This window comes from Prionailurus bengalensis, chromosome B2 (assembly GCF_016509475.1).
Source record: "Prionailurus bengalensis isolate Pbe53 chromosome B2, Fcat_Pben_1.1_paternal_pri, whole genome shotgun sequence".
NCBI classification, from domain to species: Eukaryota; Metazoa; Chordata; class Mammalia; order Carnivora; family Felidae; genus Prionailurus; species Prionailurus bengalensis.
In genome coordinates this window covers 41,799,634-41,814,349 of record NC_057349.1, presented here as the reverse complement: position 1 = coordinate 41,814,349, position 14,716 = coordinate 41,799,634, and the positions used below count along the sequence as shown (strand labels likewise).

At 56.0% G+C, this 14,716-nt stretch overlaps 1 protein-coding gene across 2 annotated transcripts; it reads left to right on the top strand.

The window, feature by feature from the left end:
• The first annotated feature begins 1,371 nt into the window (after nt 1-1,371).
• On the top strand, nt 1,372-14,141 carry AARS2 (alanyl-tRNA synthetase 2, mitochondrial). 2 transcript variants are annotated; one of them, XM_043591559.1, is made up of 22 exons: nt 1,375-1,845; nt 3,355-3,546; nt 4,082-4,227; nt 4,453-4,620; nt 5,171-5,315; nt 6,985-7,130; nt 7,316-7,424; nt 7,765-7,803; nt 7,908-8,019; nt 8,517-8,650; nt 9,084-9,228; nt 9,521-9,693; nt 9,841-9,954; nt 10,044-10,184; nt 10,793-10,930; nt 11,009-11,118; nt 11,272-11,380; nt 11,683-11,805; nt 12,026-12,136; nt 12,711-12,794; nt 12,908-13,018; nt 13,389-14,141. In XM_043591559.1, the coding sequence occupies exons 1-22, from the start codon at nt 1,603-1,605 to the stop codon at nt 13,551-13,553; spliced, it is 2,958 nt and encodes a 985-aa protein (XP_043447494.1). In that variant the 5' UTR covers nt 1,375-1,602; the 3' UTR covers nt 13,554-14,141. The 2 variants fall into 2 exon arrangements, with proteins under 2 accessions (XP_043447495.1, XP_043447494.1); XM_043591560.1 differs by lacking the exon at nt 12,908-13,018 and having other exon boundaries at nt 1,372-1,845.
• Nucleotides 14,142-14,716: the final 575 nt, after the last annotated feature.

Genomic DNA, 14,716 nt, shown 5'->3' with positions numbered 1-14,716 from the left:
GTATATGAATTATATTTCAATAAAGCTGTTTGAAAAACATAATCCATGGCTCCACACTAGATCCACATTAGTCTAAAAACATGGAGTTCCTACTATAATACAAAAACTTTCTGAGAAAAATCTGAAAATGAAAGAAAGTTGTTGACGTCAGTACTGGTTAGAGGCCCCAGCTAGATTTCTCTAGCAAAACACTCCCATCTCAGTTTGGGGAAGAATTTCACAGTCTTGTCTCAAGATCATCAATCTCACAGAAATCCCCATCTGGCGTTGGGTTCCTGTTCCAAAAACACTGGAAAAACCAAAACAGGCAAAACACACTTTCAAAACAACACTTTTAATTTACGTGGGCAAGAGGAGAAACAGAGGATCATGGGATAGATGCTATGCTCTGTCAGAATACAAAGTTGAGAATTCACCATTGCTATGGAAACTCGAGTCCAAAAAGACTACACGTTTCCCAAGGAAACCATTTTTCAAAAGTCCCTAAATAACATAACTCATAAAGAATGACCAAAAGAGCCCATGTGAATGGCTGAGGCCTAGTAGGTGGCCACACTGATTTCAGCTCTGCTGCTCCGCTTTAACCTTCATGAGTTCTCTTCTTCACCTGTTTAATTTCCCAGGCCAAGAGCAGAGGTTATCATGAGAAGCCCCATGAGGGCCCTGGCTGTACCCACAAGGGCCTGTGTTGGCATCATGGTCACAGCTGTCACCACGGAGAAAAAGACAGAAGCGGGAGGTGGAACAGGTACCTCTCTTACCCTAATGCAAAGCACACAAAACCCTAGGGCTTTGGGAAACTTAGAGAGAGAGAAATCTCTGCAGCTATTGGTCAACAGCTTCATCCTGCCCTGACAACCTGGATTCCCTCTAATCCCCAGGCAAATTAGAAGACCAAATGTTATTTAGCAATTAATAAGGTAACAGATGCTATTTGCTCCTGTTCCAAGGGGCCTGCTTCAATCCCTAAGAACAAAACAGTCATTTCCAATGCCAAGGGCAAAGGGCATTGGCAAGTGCCTAGAACAGTGCCTGGCACATAGTTAATATTCAATATGTTTATTGAATGCTTCTTGAATGGATGCTAATATTACCTCCCTTGGCATTCTGCCTTCTTCCCTCAGCCTGGAAACACACACACACACACACACACACACACACACGTGTGTGTGCGCGCGCACACACACGACGTTGAATCCAAGCCTGTTCACTGCAACTCCAGTTGTAACCTTGCAAAATTAACTAATAAACATGACAATTACTACTATGATATAGATTTCTGGAGAGCACGGATTTGTATTAAAGGATTTTGTTGTGACTAATATACCTTAAGAGCCTAAAACAATGCCTGGCACTAGTAGCTTCTAAATGAATATTTGTGTAATGACGAATGAATTAAGGGCCTACTATGTGCCAGGCAGCTGTGCTAGCTAGGCCTACTGCTGAGGTCCCCTTCCCAATCACTTCTACCCGAGCGGCAGAGGCTGCCTTGAGTCCTCCTACCGCCAGGGGCCGCTGTACAAAGAGCGCGGCTTCCTTTCCACGCCACCTTCTATCCCCGCGGTGCCCCTTGACCCCGTGAAGTTACTGCCCCGAGTTAAGATGGCGGCGTCGATGGCAGCTGCAGCTCGGCGACTGCGGCGGGCCTTTCGAAGGTCGCCTCTGTGGGGGGGCCTCAGCCGTCGGCCGTTCTCATCCGAGCCCCCTCCAGCCTCGGCCACGGCCGTTCGGGACGCCTTCCTGAGCTTCTTTCGGGACCGCCACGGCCACCGACTGGTGCCGTCCGCCTCCGTGCGGCCCCGCGGCGACCCCAGTTTGCTTTTCGTCAATGCGGGCATGAACCAGGTGGGGGCTGAGCCACCCTGAGCGGGGGCGGAGTTTGTGATTTTTTTCCGGGGAGAAAGGCGCTGCGGGATTGGGCAAAAGAAGCGAGGGGCGGAGCTCTTGGCTTTGGAGGAAAGGGCCGTTTGTTGTTAGGCTAAGTCGTGGGGGGCACAAGTTAGGGCTTGGGGAGGGCCCGACCTCGGAGCTTGGGTTGGGATTTAGTTTTAGGTCCGAGAATGGAGAGTGTGGAGTTCTCTGGGGGCACACTGGTGGGGGCAGTCTGGCTTCATTTATTCATGCTGTAAATAAAGGTAACTAATTCGTTAAATAAACGTTTGTTGAGCACATTTTATGTGCTAGACTGTATTCTCTAAGCTTTTGACTTTGAGCACCACTTACCCTCTCTAGATTTGTCTTCACCTGTAAAATGAGCAGGGAGGGGGGAATCGGTTAACCGTAGAGACCTTTTTTTTTAAGTTTATTTTTATTTTGAGAGAGATAGAGCAAGTGGGGAGGGGCAGAGAGAGAGGGAGACAGAATCCCAAGCAGGCTTGGGGCGCCTGGGTGGCTCAGTCGGTTAAGTGGCCGACTTCGGCTCAGGTCATGATCTCGCAGCCCCTCGTCGGGCTCTGTGCTGACAGCTCAGAGCCTGGAGCCTGCTTCACATTCTGTGTCTCCTTCTCTCTCTGCCCCTTCCCTGCTCATGCTGTGTCTCTCTGTCTCAAAAATAAATAAACATTAAAAAAAAAATTTTAAAAAAAGAATCCCAAGCAGGCTCCATGCTGTCAGCGCAGAGGCTGATGCAGGGCTTGAACTCACAAACCGTGAGATCATGACCTGAGCTGAAATCAAGAGTTAGCAGCTTAGCCGACTGAGCCACCCAAGCACCCCAAACGTAGAGGCTATTAAATGCTGAGTTTGTGGGGCGCCTGGGTGGCTCAGTCGGTTAAGCGTCCGACTTCGGCTCAGGTCATGATCTCGCGGTCCGTGAGTTCAAGCCCCGCATCGGGCTCTGTGCTGACAGCTCAGAGCCTGGAGCCTGTTTCAGAGTCTGTGTCTCCCTCTCTGACTCTCCCCGCTTCATGCTCTGTCTCTCTCTGTCTCAAAAATAAAAATAAAAACGTAAAAAAAAAAATTAAAAAAAAATAATAAAATAAAAAATAAATGCTGAGTTTGTGAGGCATGCCCAGTGCCCTGTGGTCTTGGTTTTATACTGAAGTTATTGGGTGTGGTTTAAAGAAGCTGACATGAAGGATGAAGCCATTCAGTGCCCTGTTTCCCGTCACCAACATAGTCCTCCTTCTTTTATGTTGCCTAATTTACTAGCAGAGTATCTCTGTTTCCTGATTTATTCACCTCTTGTCTGCTCCACACACATCAGAGATGGGTGCCTCCAGGCTTCCAGATTGCCCCTTAGCCAAGACCACACCGCACTCTCGGGGGCACAGTCAGCCTTCACTCTGAACACCCCACTCCCCACTTCTCCTGTCTACGGAGGGAGTGAGAACTGGGACCTTCGTGTGTTTCCAGTTCAAGCCAATCTTCCTGGGCACCGTGGATCCACGAAGCGAAATGGCAGGCTTCCGACGTGTGGCCAACAGCCAGAAATGTGTGAGGGCTGGAGGACGCCACAACGACCTGGAGGATGTGGGCCGAGACCTTTCCCATCACACCTTCTTCGAGATGCTTGGCAATTGGGCTTTTGGGGGTGAATATTTTAAGGTGAGTCTCCAGGAAGCCCTAGAGTTAGAAAAAAGGTCAGTGGTCAACCAAGGAGGGGCTCAAGAGGAGTCCTGTCTCCACTCCTAAGCCCTGCTTGGACAGGACTCATACTACACAGGAAGGCAAAGTGCTAGATGAACAAGTATGATGAGACTGTGTCTTACTTCCCTAATTGGATTGTAAGTGTGAGGGCCAGGACTGTGCCTCCTGCCTAATGGCTGGTTGGTAATTGTTGAATGAATAAATGGTCAGACAAATACTAAAATGCAGGAGTTAGAAATCATCCCAGGTTAGGGTGGAAAGACAACTTCATGGAGAGAGTGGGACTTGAAGGAAAGGATCTAAAGGAGGGGTGAAGTTTTCTGGACAGGAAAAAGACTCAAGCAGAAATGGTCATGGTTTGTTTGGGAAACAAGGAGGGCAGTGGAATTTTGTGTTAAGCTGAGGGCTGAACTCATGTGGCTTGATTGGTGCTCCAGCGGGGCCCTCTTCTCACCATTTTCCTCCTCCCACCCCATGTGGGTTTCCCCTGCAGGAGGAGGCTTGCCGCATGGCCTGGGAACTGCTGACTCAGGTCTACGGGATCCCTGAAGACAGGCTCTGGGTCTCCTACTTCGGTGGTGACCCCAAGGCAGGGCTGGACCCAGACCTAGAGAGCAGGGACATCTGGCTCAGCTTAGGGTAAGTCTGCCTCTGCCCCTTGTGTCCACTTCCAGAGGGCAGGAGGACTGGCAAATGGAGAGTACCAGCCTCAGTCATCAGAGTCTTAGCATCTGCTCCCAGAACAGATTGGGGTCAGCCCTATTTCTCCTCTTGCTGAGCTTGGTGGAGAGGCTCTCATGGCAGACAGGGTTCTGGCTTCCAGGTTTGTCTGTCTCCCTACCACCCGCCTGGCTTTCTTGTCAGGGTGTGTGCCAGTCACGTGCTTTCCTTTGGACCACAAGAGAACTTCTGGGAAATGGGGAACACCGGCCCCTGTGGGCCCTGCACGGAGATCCACTATGACCTGGCTGGGAGAGGGGGAGCCCCCCAGCTGGTGGAGCTGTGGAATCTGGTCTTCATTCAACACAACAGGTAATGGGGTGCTGAAGCAGAAGGAAAATCCCTGGCCAGAAGTGGGCAAGGTGGCATTCAGGAGACTTTGATCCATTTCTTATAAAAAAAAAAAAACCCACCTAAATGGTGTTTACTGTGTGCCAGGTACATTTCTAAACACTTTTCAGGTAATAACTGATATAACCCTAGTCTTTGCTCGTGACACTTTCAACTAGTCACTGCTGTCCGCCGGCTTCTGTTCTCTCATCACTGGATGGCACGGAGCCTGGTGGTCTCTAAGATTTTCTCCCAGCCTTGACATGTCTCTTTCTCGGGGCAAAGAATTCTGTCCCAGAAAGGGGATGTGTGGGTCCAGGCAAGGGCCCAAGCAGGGGTGAGGGTGGAGATCACCCTTTATGAGAAAGTACAGGACCCAAGGCCATCACTGTCTGCCTTTGTGGGAGGGATGGATACTGCCTTCTGGTTCCTCCCACTGTCAGCCCCTCCTCGTTCCTCCGCTGCACTTGGGCATCTGCCTCACCCCAGTAATCCCACGTGGGGCCTCACTTTGCACACCTTCCCTGGCCAGAGAGGCAGATGGAAGCCTGCAGCCCCTGCCCCAGCGGCACGTGGACACGGGAATGGGCCTGGAAAGGCTGGTGGCCGTGCTGCAAGGCACGCGCTCCACTTACGACACTGATCTCTTCTCCCCGCTGCTTGACGCCATTCAGCAGGTGAGCCGGCCCCTTCCCTTCCAGAAGCTGGCGCTTTGTTGAGAACTCCGAGTATTCCTGTATGTGGAAACCTTGCCCAGCCAAGGATAGCAGGGTCAAACATGAGGCTGGGATTTGTATTTATTACCTGATACTGCTCCCAAATCCTTCCTTCCTTCGCATCTTCAAAAAATAGGTGTTTAGTGCCTACTTTGTGTGTAGTCCCTTGTGCTTAGTAGAAGAGATTACATTGTAGCCTAAGAGATAAGTAAGTGTATTAAAGAACAAGCTAGCAATTATTATTATTAAAGAGTCTAGCTAGCAATGGTGGCTGGGCTCTGTTGGGTCAACCTTTTGGTCTTCTGTGAGTTCGTTCATAACACCTATAGATAGCTGCTAGGCAGCTGTAGTTCGAGGACTGGCTGGCTGGCTGTTTGGGGCAACGGGGGTGACCAGGCTGTGTGTCTGTCAAGCAACAGGCTAGCTTAGGGTTGTTCCGATCCCAAGGCAGCAAGGTTCCAAGAAGGAGAACAGAAGCACACCAGGTCTCTTGAGGCTTAGGCTCAGGACAGTGTCCTTTCCACCTCATTCTGTTGGCCAAAGCAAGTCGCAAGGCTAGCCTAGGTTCAAGGGATAGAGAAATAGATTCTATCCTTGGATGGGAAGCAGCTGTGGTCTCGTTGTAAAGTGGCAAGCACACTGAAGAGGGAAGGATTGTGGCCATTTTTGCAAACAGTCTACCATAGAAAGGAAGGCAGAAGTCCAACCTTCTGGGCCCTTGAAGTCCAAAGTGGGGCTCTTATTACGCTAAGTGTAGTGAAAAGGGTTCTGCGTGGGGGAGGGGCATGATCTGATTGACACTTTTAAAGGCCCCTCTTGTTGCCGCGTGAAGGATGAGCTGGAGGGAGACCTAGGAGAAGCTGAGAAGCCAATTGGGAGGCTGTTTCGTAGTAAAGGGAGGAGACAGGAGGGCATGGTTGAGGCTGGTAGCTGTGGAAGTGGAGAAAGTAATTGATTTGAAAGATCTCACAAAGGCAGGACAGGAGCAAAAGTCCCCAGTGACAGACTGGATGAGGAAGGGAAATAAAAATCAAGGCTCGCTCTCTAGTTTTTGACTTGAGCAGTGTGGTGAATGGCAGGACTGTTAATTGAGAGGAGGAAGCTCAGGGAAGAGACAGGTTTAGAGCTGGATGAATCAGCCATCTGCTTTGGAGCACTTACACATAGGCACAGCTTACACCTCCCTCCCTGCCCCCCATAAAGGCTGGAGAAGTGGGTGTGGGCAGTGGAGTCAGGCCGGTGCAAATCTCAGATCTGCTCCTGATGCGTTGTGTGGCCTCGTGCCACTTAGCTCCTCAGAGCCTCAGTTTCCTCTTTAAAGCGAGACTAGTAATACCTCCCAGGGCAGGATGTTTTGGATATTAGGCAACGCTTCGTTCAAGCACCCTCCCCGTTCTGATGGTAGAAATTCAGTAAATGATCACAGCTGTGATTGTTGTGAGTGCTGAATGTGGCCCTGGGAGGGCAGGGACTGACTCCCTTTTATGTTTGAAGCTTCTCCAACCAGGTCATTCCAGATGTGATCAGCTTTAGGGGTGAGGGCAGATGCTCTAGAGATGATGAAGGGCACCCCACCCGGACCACATCAGGCAGGACCAGCAGCCATGTCTCCTTGTCTCTCGCTCTCCAGGGTTGCAGGGTGCCCCCTTACTTGGGTCGGGTAGGAGCAGCAGACGAGGGGCGCACAGACATGGCATACCGCGTTGTGGCTGATCACATCCGCACACTCAGCGTCTGCATCGCCGACGGTGTCTGCCCCGGAATGTCGGGTGCCCCGTGAGTCTGGCAGGGGCTACACAGAGAGGCAGGGGGTGTTGCAGGGGAGAGGTGGGTCAGGAGGAGTGAGGGAAGGGAGAGGGCTCTGAGATGAGAGCACCCACTCTGAACCTCGTCCTCCCCACTCTCCATACTGCTGACCAAGGGTTGCAGGCGGTTCTTATCTGGCTTCTGAACCCCTCTAGGTTGGTGCTTCGTCGGATCCTTCGTCGAGCTGTGCGGTTCTCTACAGAGGTGTTGCGGGCACCACCTGGCTTCCTAGGCAGCCTGGTGCCTGTAGTGGTGGAGACCCTGGTGAGGGCAGAACTTATTCTTCTGGGCTTCCCCAGGTGCTCAGGAAGCTTGCCACTGAGCCTAGATGGTGCCCTCAGCCTAGGCTCCCCACCCTAAATGGCCAGCCCCAGGTCTTGTCAGGCTGAGAAAGCCAAGACTGAATCCAAAAAGCAGGGAGCCCTCAGGAGGCCTCCCTGCCCTGGCTTCTGAGCCTCTGAGTTTGGGACCCCCTTCTGTCCATATTCCCTGTTTGAGTCTGCCATCCATCAGCCGGAGCTGAGCTTCCAAGGCAGGTGTCCTCAGGGAGGTCCAGGGTGGGGAGGTTGCCTTTCACACCTTCTTAGTCCTCTGCCTCCCCCAGGGAGATGCTTATCCAGAACTGCGGAAGCACTCAGCCCAGGTACTGGCTTTGGATGGGGAGGGAGGGGCCGAAAAGAGAGGGGTGGAGAGCGGCTCTCCCTTCCAGGAGGCCCAGCTCCAGTCCCGCCCTGCCCCCCTGTTCAGATAGTCAACCTGGTGTCAGAGGATGAGGCAGCCTTCCTGGCCTCCCTGCAGCGGGGTCGGCACATCATCGATCAGACCCTGAGGCGCCTGGGGCCTTCTGATTTGTTCCCTGGTGAGTGAGCGGCCTGGCCAAGGTATGGGGGGCTCACTCAGGTGAACCAAGGCAGGAAGAGGACAGAGCTCTGAGGCAGGCGTGTGCCTAGCATGCAGACCCTCCTCCCCATGTCCCTCTCCCTGCACTGTCTCCAACACCCACATCTCTCTGTGGCGGGACACCACCCTCCTTCTCCCCACTTCCCCTCTGTCCAGCTGGCCCTGCCACCAGTCTCTGCTTCCCAAGGCCGGCTTCATCCCGAGAATGAGCTTCCCTTCTCCTCTGAGATGACAGATGACAAGGGAGTCTCCTGGCCTACCCTCGGCTCTGGCCTTTGAGCCTAAAGCCTGACCCCTCTCCTGGACCTACCGGGTGTAGGGAGTGGACACTTGTGCTTGGTACCTGGTGGCTGCTGCGTGGTTGGAAAAGCCCTGGCCCTTATTTCTCCCTCACTTCTTCCCCTTCAGTCTATCCTGCCCTCCCCTCTGAACACCCTTTGTCTTCCTTCTTCAAAGCTGAAGTGGCCTGGTCCTTATCGCTGTCTGGGAACCTGGGGCTCCCCCTGGACCTGGTAGAGCTGATGCTGGAGGAGAAGGGGGTGCGGCTGGACTCTGCTGGGCTGGCGCAGCTGGCCCAGGAGGAGGCCCAGGTACACGCTGGGGCACCCCTGCGCAGGCTTCTGTTGGGACAGTCCCTTCCCCAGCCCTGAGTTCCTGGGGGAGGAGCTGCAGCTATTGAGGGAAACAGGAGACAGGGTCTGTCCCCTCACCTCAGGCCCCACCCACAGCCTGTAGAGGAGAACTCTAATACAGTGGACTGAACAGAACCAGGAATGGGGAGAGGCCAGCACAGCATCCTAGAGAGGGGAGCGGTGGGTGAAGGGGGCCTCATCCTGAGACCCTGCATGATGGGTGGTTCACCAGCCAGCCCAGGGTCTCTAGCAGCCAGCCAAGCCCCGAGGGCTTATTCCAGAGGGGCTGCAGAGTCCACACAGCTGTGTGGCAGGGGCAGGGCTCTGTGGAGGCTCAGGTCCCACTGCACTGTCCCTGTACCCCTTCCCTATGCATGCGCCCATCCTGCAGCACCAGTCCCGGCAGGCCGAGCCAGCTCAGGAGCGGGGACTGCAGCTGAATGTCCACGCACTGGGGGAGCTGCAGCGCCGAGGGGTGCCCCCAACTGACGACAGTCCCAAGTACAACTACTCTCTTCGACCCAGCGGGGGTTATGGTGAGAGGCTGGACTGAGGCTGGTGGCCACAAGCGTCCCTGGCGGTTTCTCGGAGGGACAGAGGGACATCTGTGAGGGTTGCTACCAGCCCTATACATTTCATGGCGGGCAGGGGTGGGGGGGTGGGGGGGTGGGGAGGGCGGCGAGGGGGTTATAGCCACCAGGGGTCGCTGTGGCCCCTGAAAGTGCCCCTCCACCAGCTACATGCCCATTGGCTTCAAGTAAGGTACAGACCAACGGCCCAGGGCCCACACCCCTGCCCAGCACTGATAACCATTCTTCTTCCTGGCAGAGTTTGGCACCTGCGAGGCGCGGGTGCTCCAGCTGTATACAGAGGACGGGACAGCTGTGGCCTCTGTGGGGAAAGGCCAGCGTTGTGGCCTTCTCTTGGACAAAACCAACTTCTACGCTGAACAGGGGGGTCAGGCTTCAGACCGAGGCTATCTGGTGCGGGTGGGGCAGGAGGTGAGCCCCCATACACACACACACACACACACACACACACACACAAGTTAATTTCTGCAGAAGGCAGACCCGACCTGGGAAGGGAGCCAAGGGGAGGGAAAAGCTACAACCAGTTGCTCCAGTGCCTTGGCCCCTGCCCTTCCCCAGGATGTACTGTTCCCAGTGCCCCGGGCCCAGGTCTGTGGAGGCTTCATCCTGCACGAGGCTGTGGCCCCTGAGGCCCTGGAGGTTGGGGACCAGGTGCAGCTACATGTAGATGAGGTAAGGCCCCAAGCCCTGATATTTAGAATATCCTGCAGCCTCTCGACTCTCCCTACCCCCCAGGATTCTGGGTGACAAAAGTGTTTCAGTCCTGGCGTCTAGGCTGCATGGAGAAGCACACGGCCACCCACCTGTTGAACTGGGCACTCCGGCAGATCCTGGGCCCCGGCACGGAGCAGCGAGGTTCCCATCTCAACCCCGAGCGGCTGCGCTTCGATGTGGCCACCCAGGTGAGGAAGACAGAAAGGCTTAAAAAGAGGTAGTTTGGTGGCTTGGGGGGGGAGGGGGGTGGTGGGAGGAGGAGTTTGGCCAGTCCAAGAAGCTAGGCTCCCTGTCGCTCAGTCACTGTGAGGCCATGAGGGACATCTTCATCTCGGCATCCTGCACCAGCGAGGGGTCAGGTTAGATATCCTCTGAAGCCTCCGGCCACCCGGCTTCCTTGTTCCCGCTGTCACCCAAGACATTCTTGCTCAAGCAGAGCTGCCCTCCGTTCTCTGTCACCCTTCCTTCCTCGCACATCTAGCTCCCTTGCACCTGCGTCTACCCCATCCTGTGTTTCTCTTCCGTTAGGCTGGCCCTTGTGGTGAGCTCCCTCGGTACAGAACAGCATTTTCTGTTACATCAATTTTTAGTGCCTGATGAGAGGCCTGCAATTTCCAACAGCTTTCTAAGTTAAAGAACTGTCTACTCCACAAAGGTTGATGGAGCGCCTGCTCGGTGCTAGCCATTGTTTGAGAACCTGAGGAGAGTCAGTGAACACGGACTGCTTCTTACTGCCTTGGTTACAGGCACGCAGCTGACTGCCTGTCGGTCTGTCCATTTCCCCCTACCCCACCAGGCTCCACTGACCCCAGAGCAGCTCCGGGCAGTGGAGGGCACGGTGCAGGAGGCGGTGGGGCAGGATGAGGCCGTGTACATGGAGGAGGTGGCCCTGGCACGCACCGCCCACGTCCCTGGCCTGCGCTCCCTGGATGAGGTGAGTTGGGGAGGCCCCTTGGTGAGACTGCCTGCCCTTCACGAGCTGGTGAACAGACTGATCCCCTCTCCTCCTCAGGTATACCCAGACCCTGTGCGGGTGGTGTCAGTGGGGGTGCCCGTGGCCGAGGCGCTGGACCTCTCCTCCCAGGCTGCGCTGCAGACCTCTGTGGAGCTGTGCTGTGGGACGTGAGTCACTCCTTTCGGCCTGCCCCAGCCCGGGGCCTAAGATCCTCACCCTTCTTTGGTCTTTGGAGCCACCAGCCCCCGGGTTGGAGTTTAGGTTGCTCCTTTCCGTCCCACCATGCCCCTTGACTTCCTTCTCCCTCCCTCTGCCTACAGGCACCTGCTGCGCACAGGGGCTATAGGGGACCTGGTCATCGTTGGGGAGCGCCAGCTCTCCAGGGGCACCACCCGCCTGCTAGCCGTCACCGGGGAGCAGGCCCAGCAGGTTGGCACGCCGGCAGGGTCCAGGAGGCCACCGGATTTGGACGGGGGCGGGGGGGGGGGGGGGGATGGAGGGAGCACACACAGCCGAAACTCTCAGGCCGGGGGATGCCCAGCACAGAACCAGTGTTTGTACATGTGCGCTGCCAACAGCTGGCATCTGTTGTGATTATTTGGTGCCTTGACTGGGCCTGATTGTTCAGTATTTCTGTCTTGGCCCTGACTAGCAGTGGGTTGAGAGCCCCCCTGTCCTGGGGAGGTGACAGCAAGCCGAGCAGCCCTGAGCATCCCGTTCCCTCCTGGCAGGCCCGAGAGGTGGGCCAGTCTCTGGCCCAGGAGGTAGGAGCCGCGGCAGAACGGCTGAGTCGGGGCAGCCAGGATGTGGTGGAGGCTCAGCGACTATCCAAGGACATGGGACGACTCACTGATGTGAGGGTCACTGCTGCCGCGGAGCTGTTCCCCACTCTCTCCTGGCCCTCTTCCCCATGCCTCGGTCTCTCCCCCAATTCCTCTGGGACTCCTGCTGGCCTAGATATTTGTTGTTTGTCTGCAGGGTGGGATGTGGCGGGTGTGATCTCTTCCCTTGCTCTGCTGGCTCCTGGCTCCGAGACTGGGAGGGGCGCTGCTGATGTACTGTTTGTGGCCTTAGGCTGTGGACACTGCGGTGATGCCCCAGTGGCAGCGGCGGGAGCTTCAGGCCACACTGAAGGTGCTGCAGCGACGTGCCAACACTGCCATCCGGAAGCTAGAAATGGGGCAGGTGAGAGGAGGTTCGGCTGTACCCACGGGGGCAGGTACCCAGCATAGTTGGCGAGGGGCAGAGGCACTCCAGCATGCACACGGAGAAGCTTCGCGACCTGGCATGGGGCCTGACGCAGGGGATGGGGTGCAGCTCCTGTCTCTCCTGCCAGCTGGGTGCCATCACCAGGCCATTTCCCCCACTTCTTTCTCTGCCAAACCGTGTCTGTCCTTCAACTCCCAAGTCTGGCTCAGACTCGCCCTCTAGGAAGCTGACTGACTTGATTACGCCTTTCAGCCCCCAGTGCCACTTGACCGTGGATCTGCCTTCCTCCCGCCCCCTTTCGTCCATCTGTGCTCCAGCCTTAGTCCTTCACCTTCAGTGGCCTATTTGTAGGGGCCTGGAGCTGTGGTGAAAGGGACGAGGTGAGGGACGAGAGGAAGGACACAGGCCATTTGAGGCAGAGCCCCTGGTACCTCTCCTCCAAGCCAAAGACCTTTGCTGGCGGAGGGGATTTCTGGACGGGGGCTCGGTTCGGAAGTGGGGCCCGGCTGCCTTCCACCCTGATCCCCGTGCCGTCCTTCCTGCCCCGCAGGCTGCACAAAAAACCCAGGAGCTGCTGCGGCGGCATTCAGAGGGGCCCCTGATTGTGGACACAGTCTCCACTGAGTCCCTCTCCGTGAGTGTGGGGGCTGGGGGTGGCCCCAGGGTCTGGGGAGGGGAAAGTCCTGGCTGGGAGGTAGCTGGGAGTCCAGAGAGCTGTGGGCTCACTGTCTGCCCTTCCCTGCCCAGGTGCTGGTGAAGGTGGTACGGCAGCTGTGTGAGCGGGCGCCTCGCACGTCTGTGCTACTGCTCAGCCCCCAGCCGCTGGGGCACGTGCTGTGTGCCTGTCAGGTGGCCCAGGTGAGAGAAGGAGGAGAGCAGCCCCACCCACCCATCCTGGTCCAGCTCTCCAGTTGCACACCTTTGATTCCTCCAAGGCTGGCTAGAGGTGATCTAGGAGGACACCCCAGGACGGGGACAGGGCCGTCTCCTCCCTAACCACAGCCGCCCACCAGAGAAGGCACCGTGGGGGTCCCTAACTATGACCATCCAGGGCACACATCCCTTGCAAACAAGTAGCAGACATTCAGTAACCTCCACACACTTTCCCAGCCCCGTGCTCTCCTGTCTCCTGACTAATCACTGTGATGCCACTCTCAAGGGATAGATGGAGTGAGCGCTGGTGGGGAGGGCTGCTCTGCATCACTGCCCCTTCTCTCTTGGTTCCCAGGGTACCACACCAGCCTTCACAGCAGAGGCCTGGGCACTGGCCGTATGCAGCCACATGGGGGGCAAGGCCTGGGGCTCTCAAGTGGTGGCTCAGGGCACCGGAACGACGGCTGACCTGGAAGCTGCCCTCAGGACAGCCCGAGCCTACGCCCTCAACCAGCTCTGAGCCGGGCTCGCCAGGGACTCACATAGACTGGACAGACTGCCGACGGGCCAGTGCCAGGAACCCTTGAAGGAGCCAGCAGAACCTCCCCGGAGGCTGAAGCAAAGGACTAAAGACTGGAGGCCAAGCAGCTGAGCCCTAGGGGGCTGCCTTGGGCCAGGCCCCGTGAGGACACGAGGAGTTGGGGTTCTGGAAGGCAGAAGTGGGCCCAGAGACACACCCCCACTGGATAAATGTGAACCCATGGACTGTCTTGGCTGTGAGTGCTCATCAACAAGTATTTCACTGCAGCCAGGAAGTTCCAGAAGTTCTTCTGCTTAAAAAAGAACAGCTTTCCCCTCCCAGCAACCTGGTAAGGGTGCTCTATCACCCGGCTGATCCCTCACACTGGATCGAACAGTCACCCATCATCCAGATCAGAACCATCCTCCTCGCCACGGGTGTTTAACAGGTTTTCCGTGCCAGCCCGGGCACCCACAAAGGCCTCGCTGGCCACCAAGATCCAGAACTGTCTTATGAAAGTCACTACAGCAGGGCACACCCTCTCTGGTGTCACTTGTGTCATTAACAGTGACTTCACATTTTAGCGAAGGCCCTGGTGATTTGTTGAGAAAATGCGCAGCAGGCCCTGGTCGGTTGCTGAGAATGTGGTGAGAGCCAAAGGGACAACTTCCTGCACTTGCGGAGCTTCCGTCTAGTAGCGAGATACGCGATAAAGAGAAGGAAGAGGATGTAAGGCGGTGATGAGGTCTGCAGAGAAAGCGGGACAGGGATCAGGAGGGTGGGGGTGACTGCTGTTGCCCCCGGAGGTGGCATCTGAGGGGAGGGTATGAGCCACGAGGGTCTCTGAGGGAAGAGCGCTCCAGGCTGAGGACTTCAGCCAGCTCAGGGGCCCTGAGGGGGAGCTGAGCAGGCACTGTGAGCTGGGAGAGGTGATGGGGTCTGTAGAGAGCAGGGGCCAGAGCACCTGCCCCTGAGCCTGAGCTGAAGCTGAGAACCGGCGGCTCAGAACAGGAGGAAGCCCTGCTTCCTTAACAGAATGAATCCACTCAGGGCCAAGCCAGAGTTCTACCTCTGTTCCCAAATCTCTGCTGCTGGATGAAGGAAAGGACCTCAGGGGGCCCATCTTCAAGTCAAAGGCTCCCTGGTGACTGAGTTCTAGGGCC

Bases quoted from the DNA above. Each gene is read 5' to 3' on its own strand.
- AARS2 (XM_043591559.1), top strand. From the start codon at position 1,603: ATGGCGGCGTCGATGGCAGCTGCAGCTCGGCGACTGCGGCGGGCCTTT. The intron at 9,694-9,840 runs GTGAGCCCCCAT...GCCCTTCCCCAG, and splicing joins TGGTGCGGGTGGGGCAGGAG to GATGTACTGTTCCCAGTGCC. The intron at 12,137-12,710 runs GTGAGAGGAGGT...CCTGCCCCGCAG, and splicing joins GGAAGCTAGAAATGGGGCAG to GCTGCACAAAAAACCCAGGA.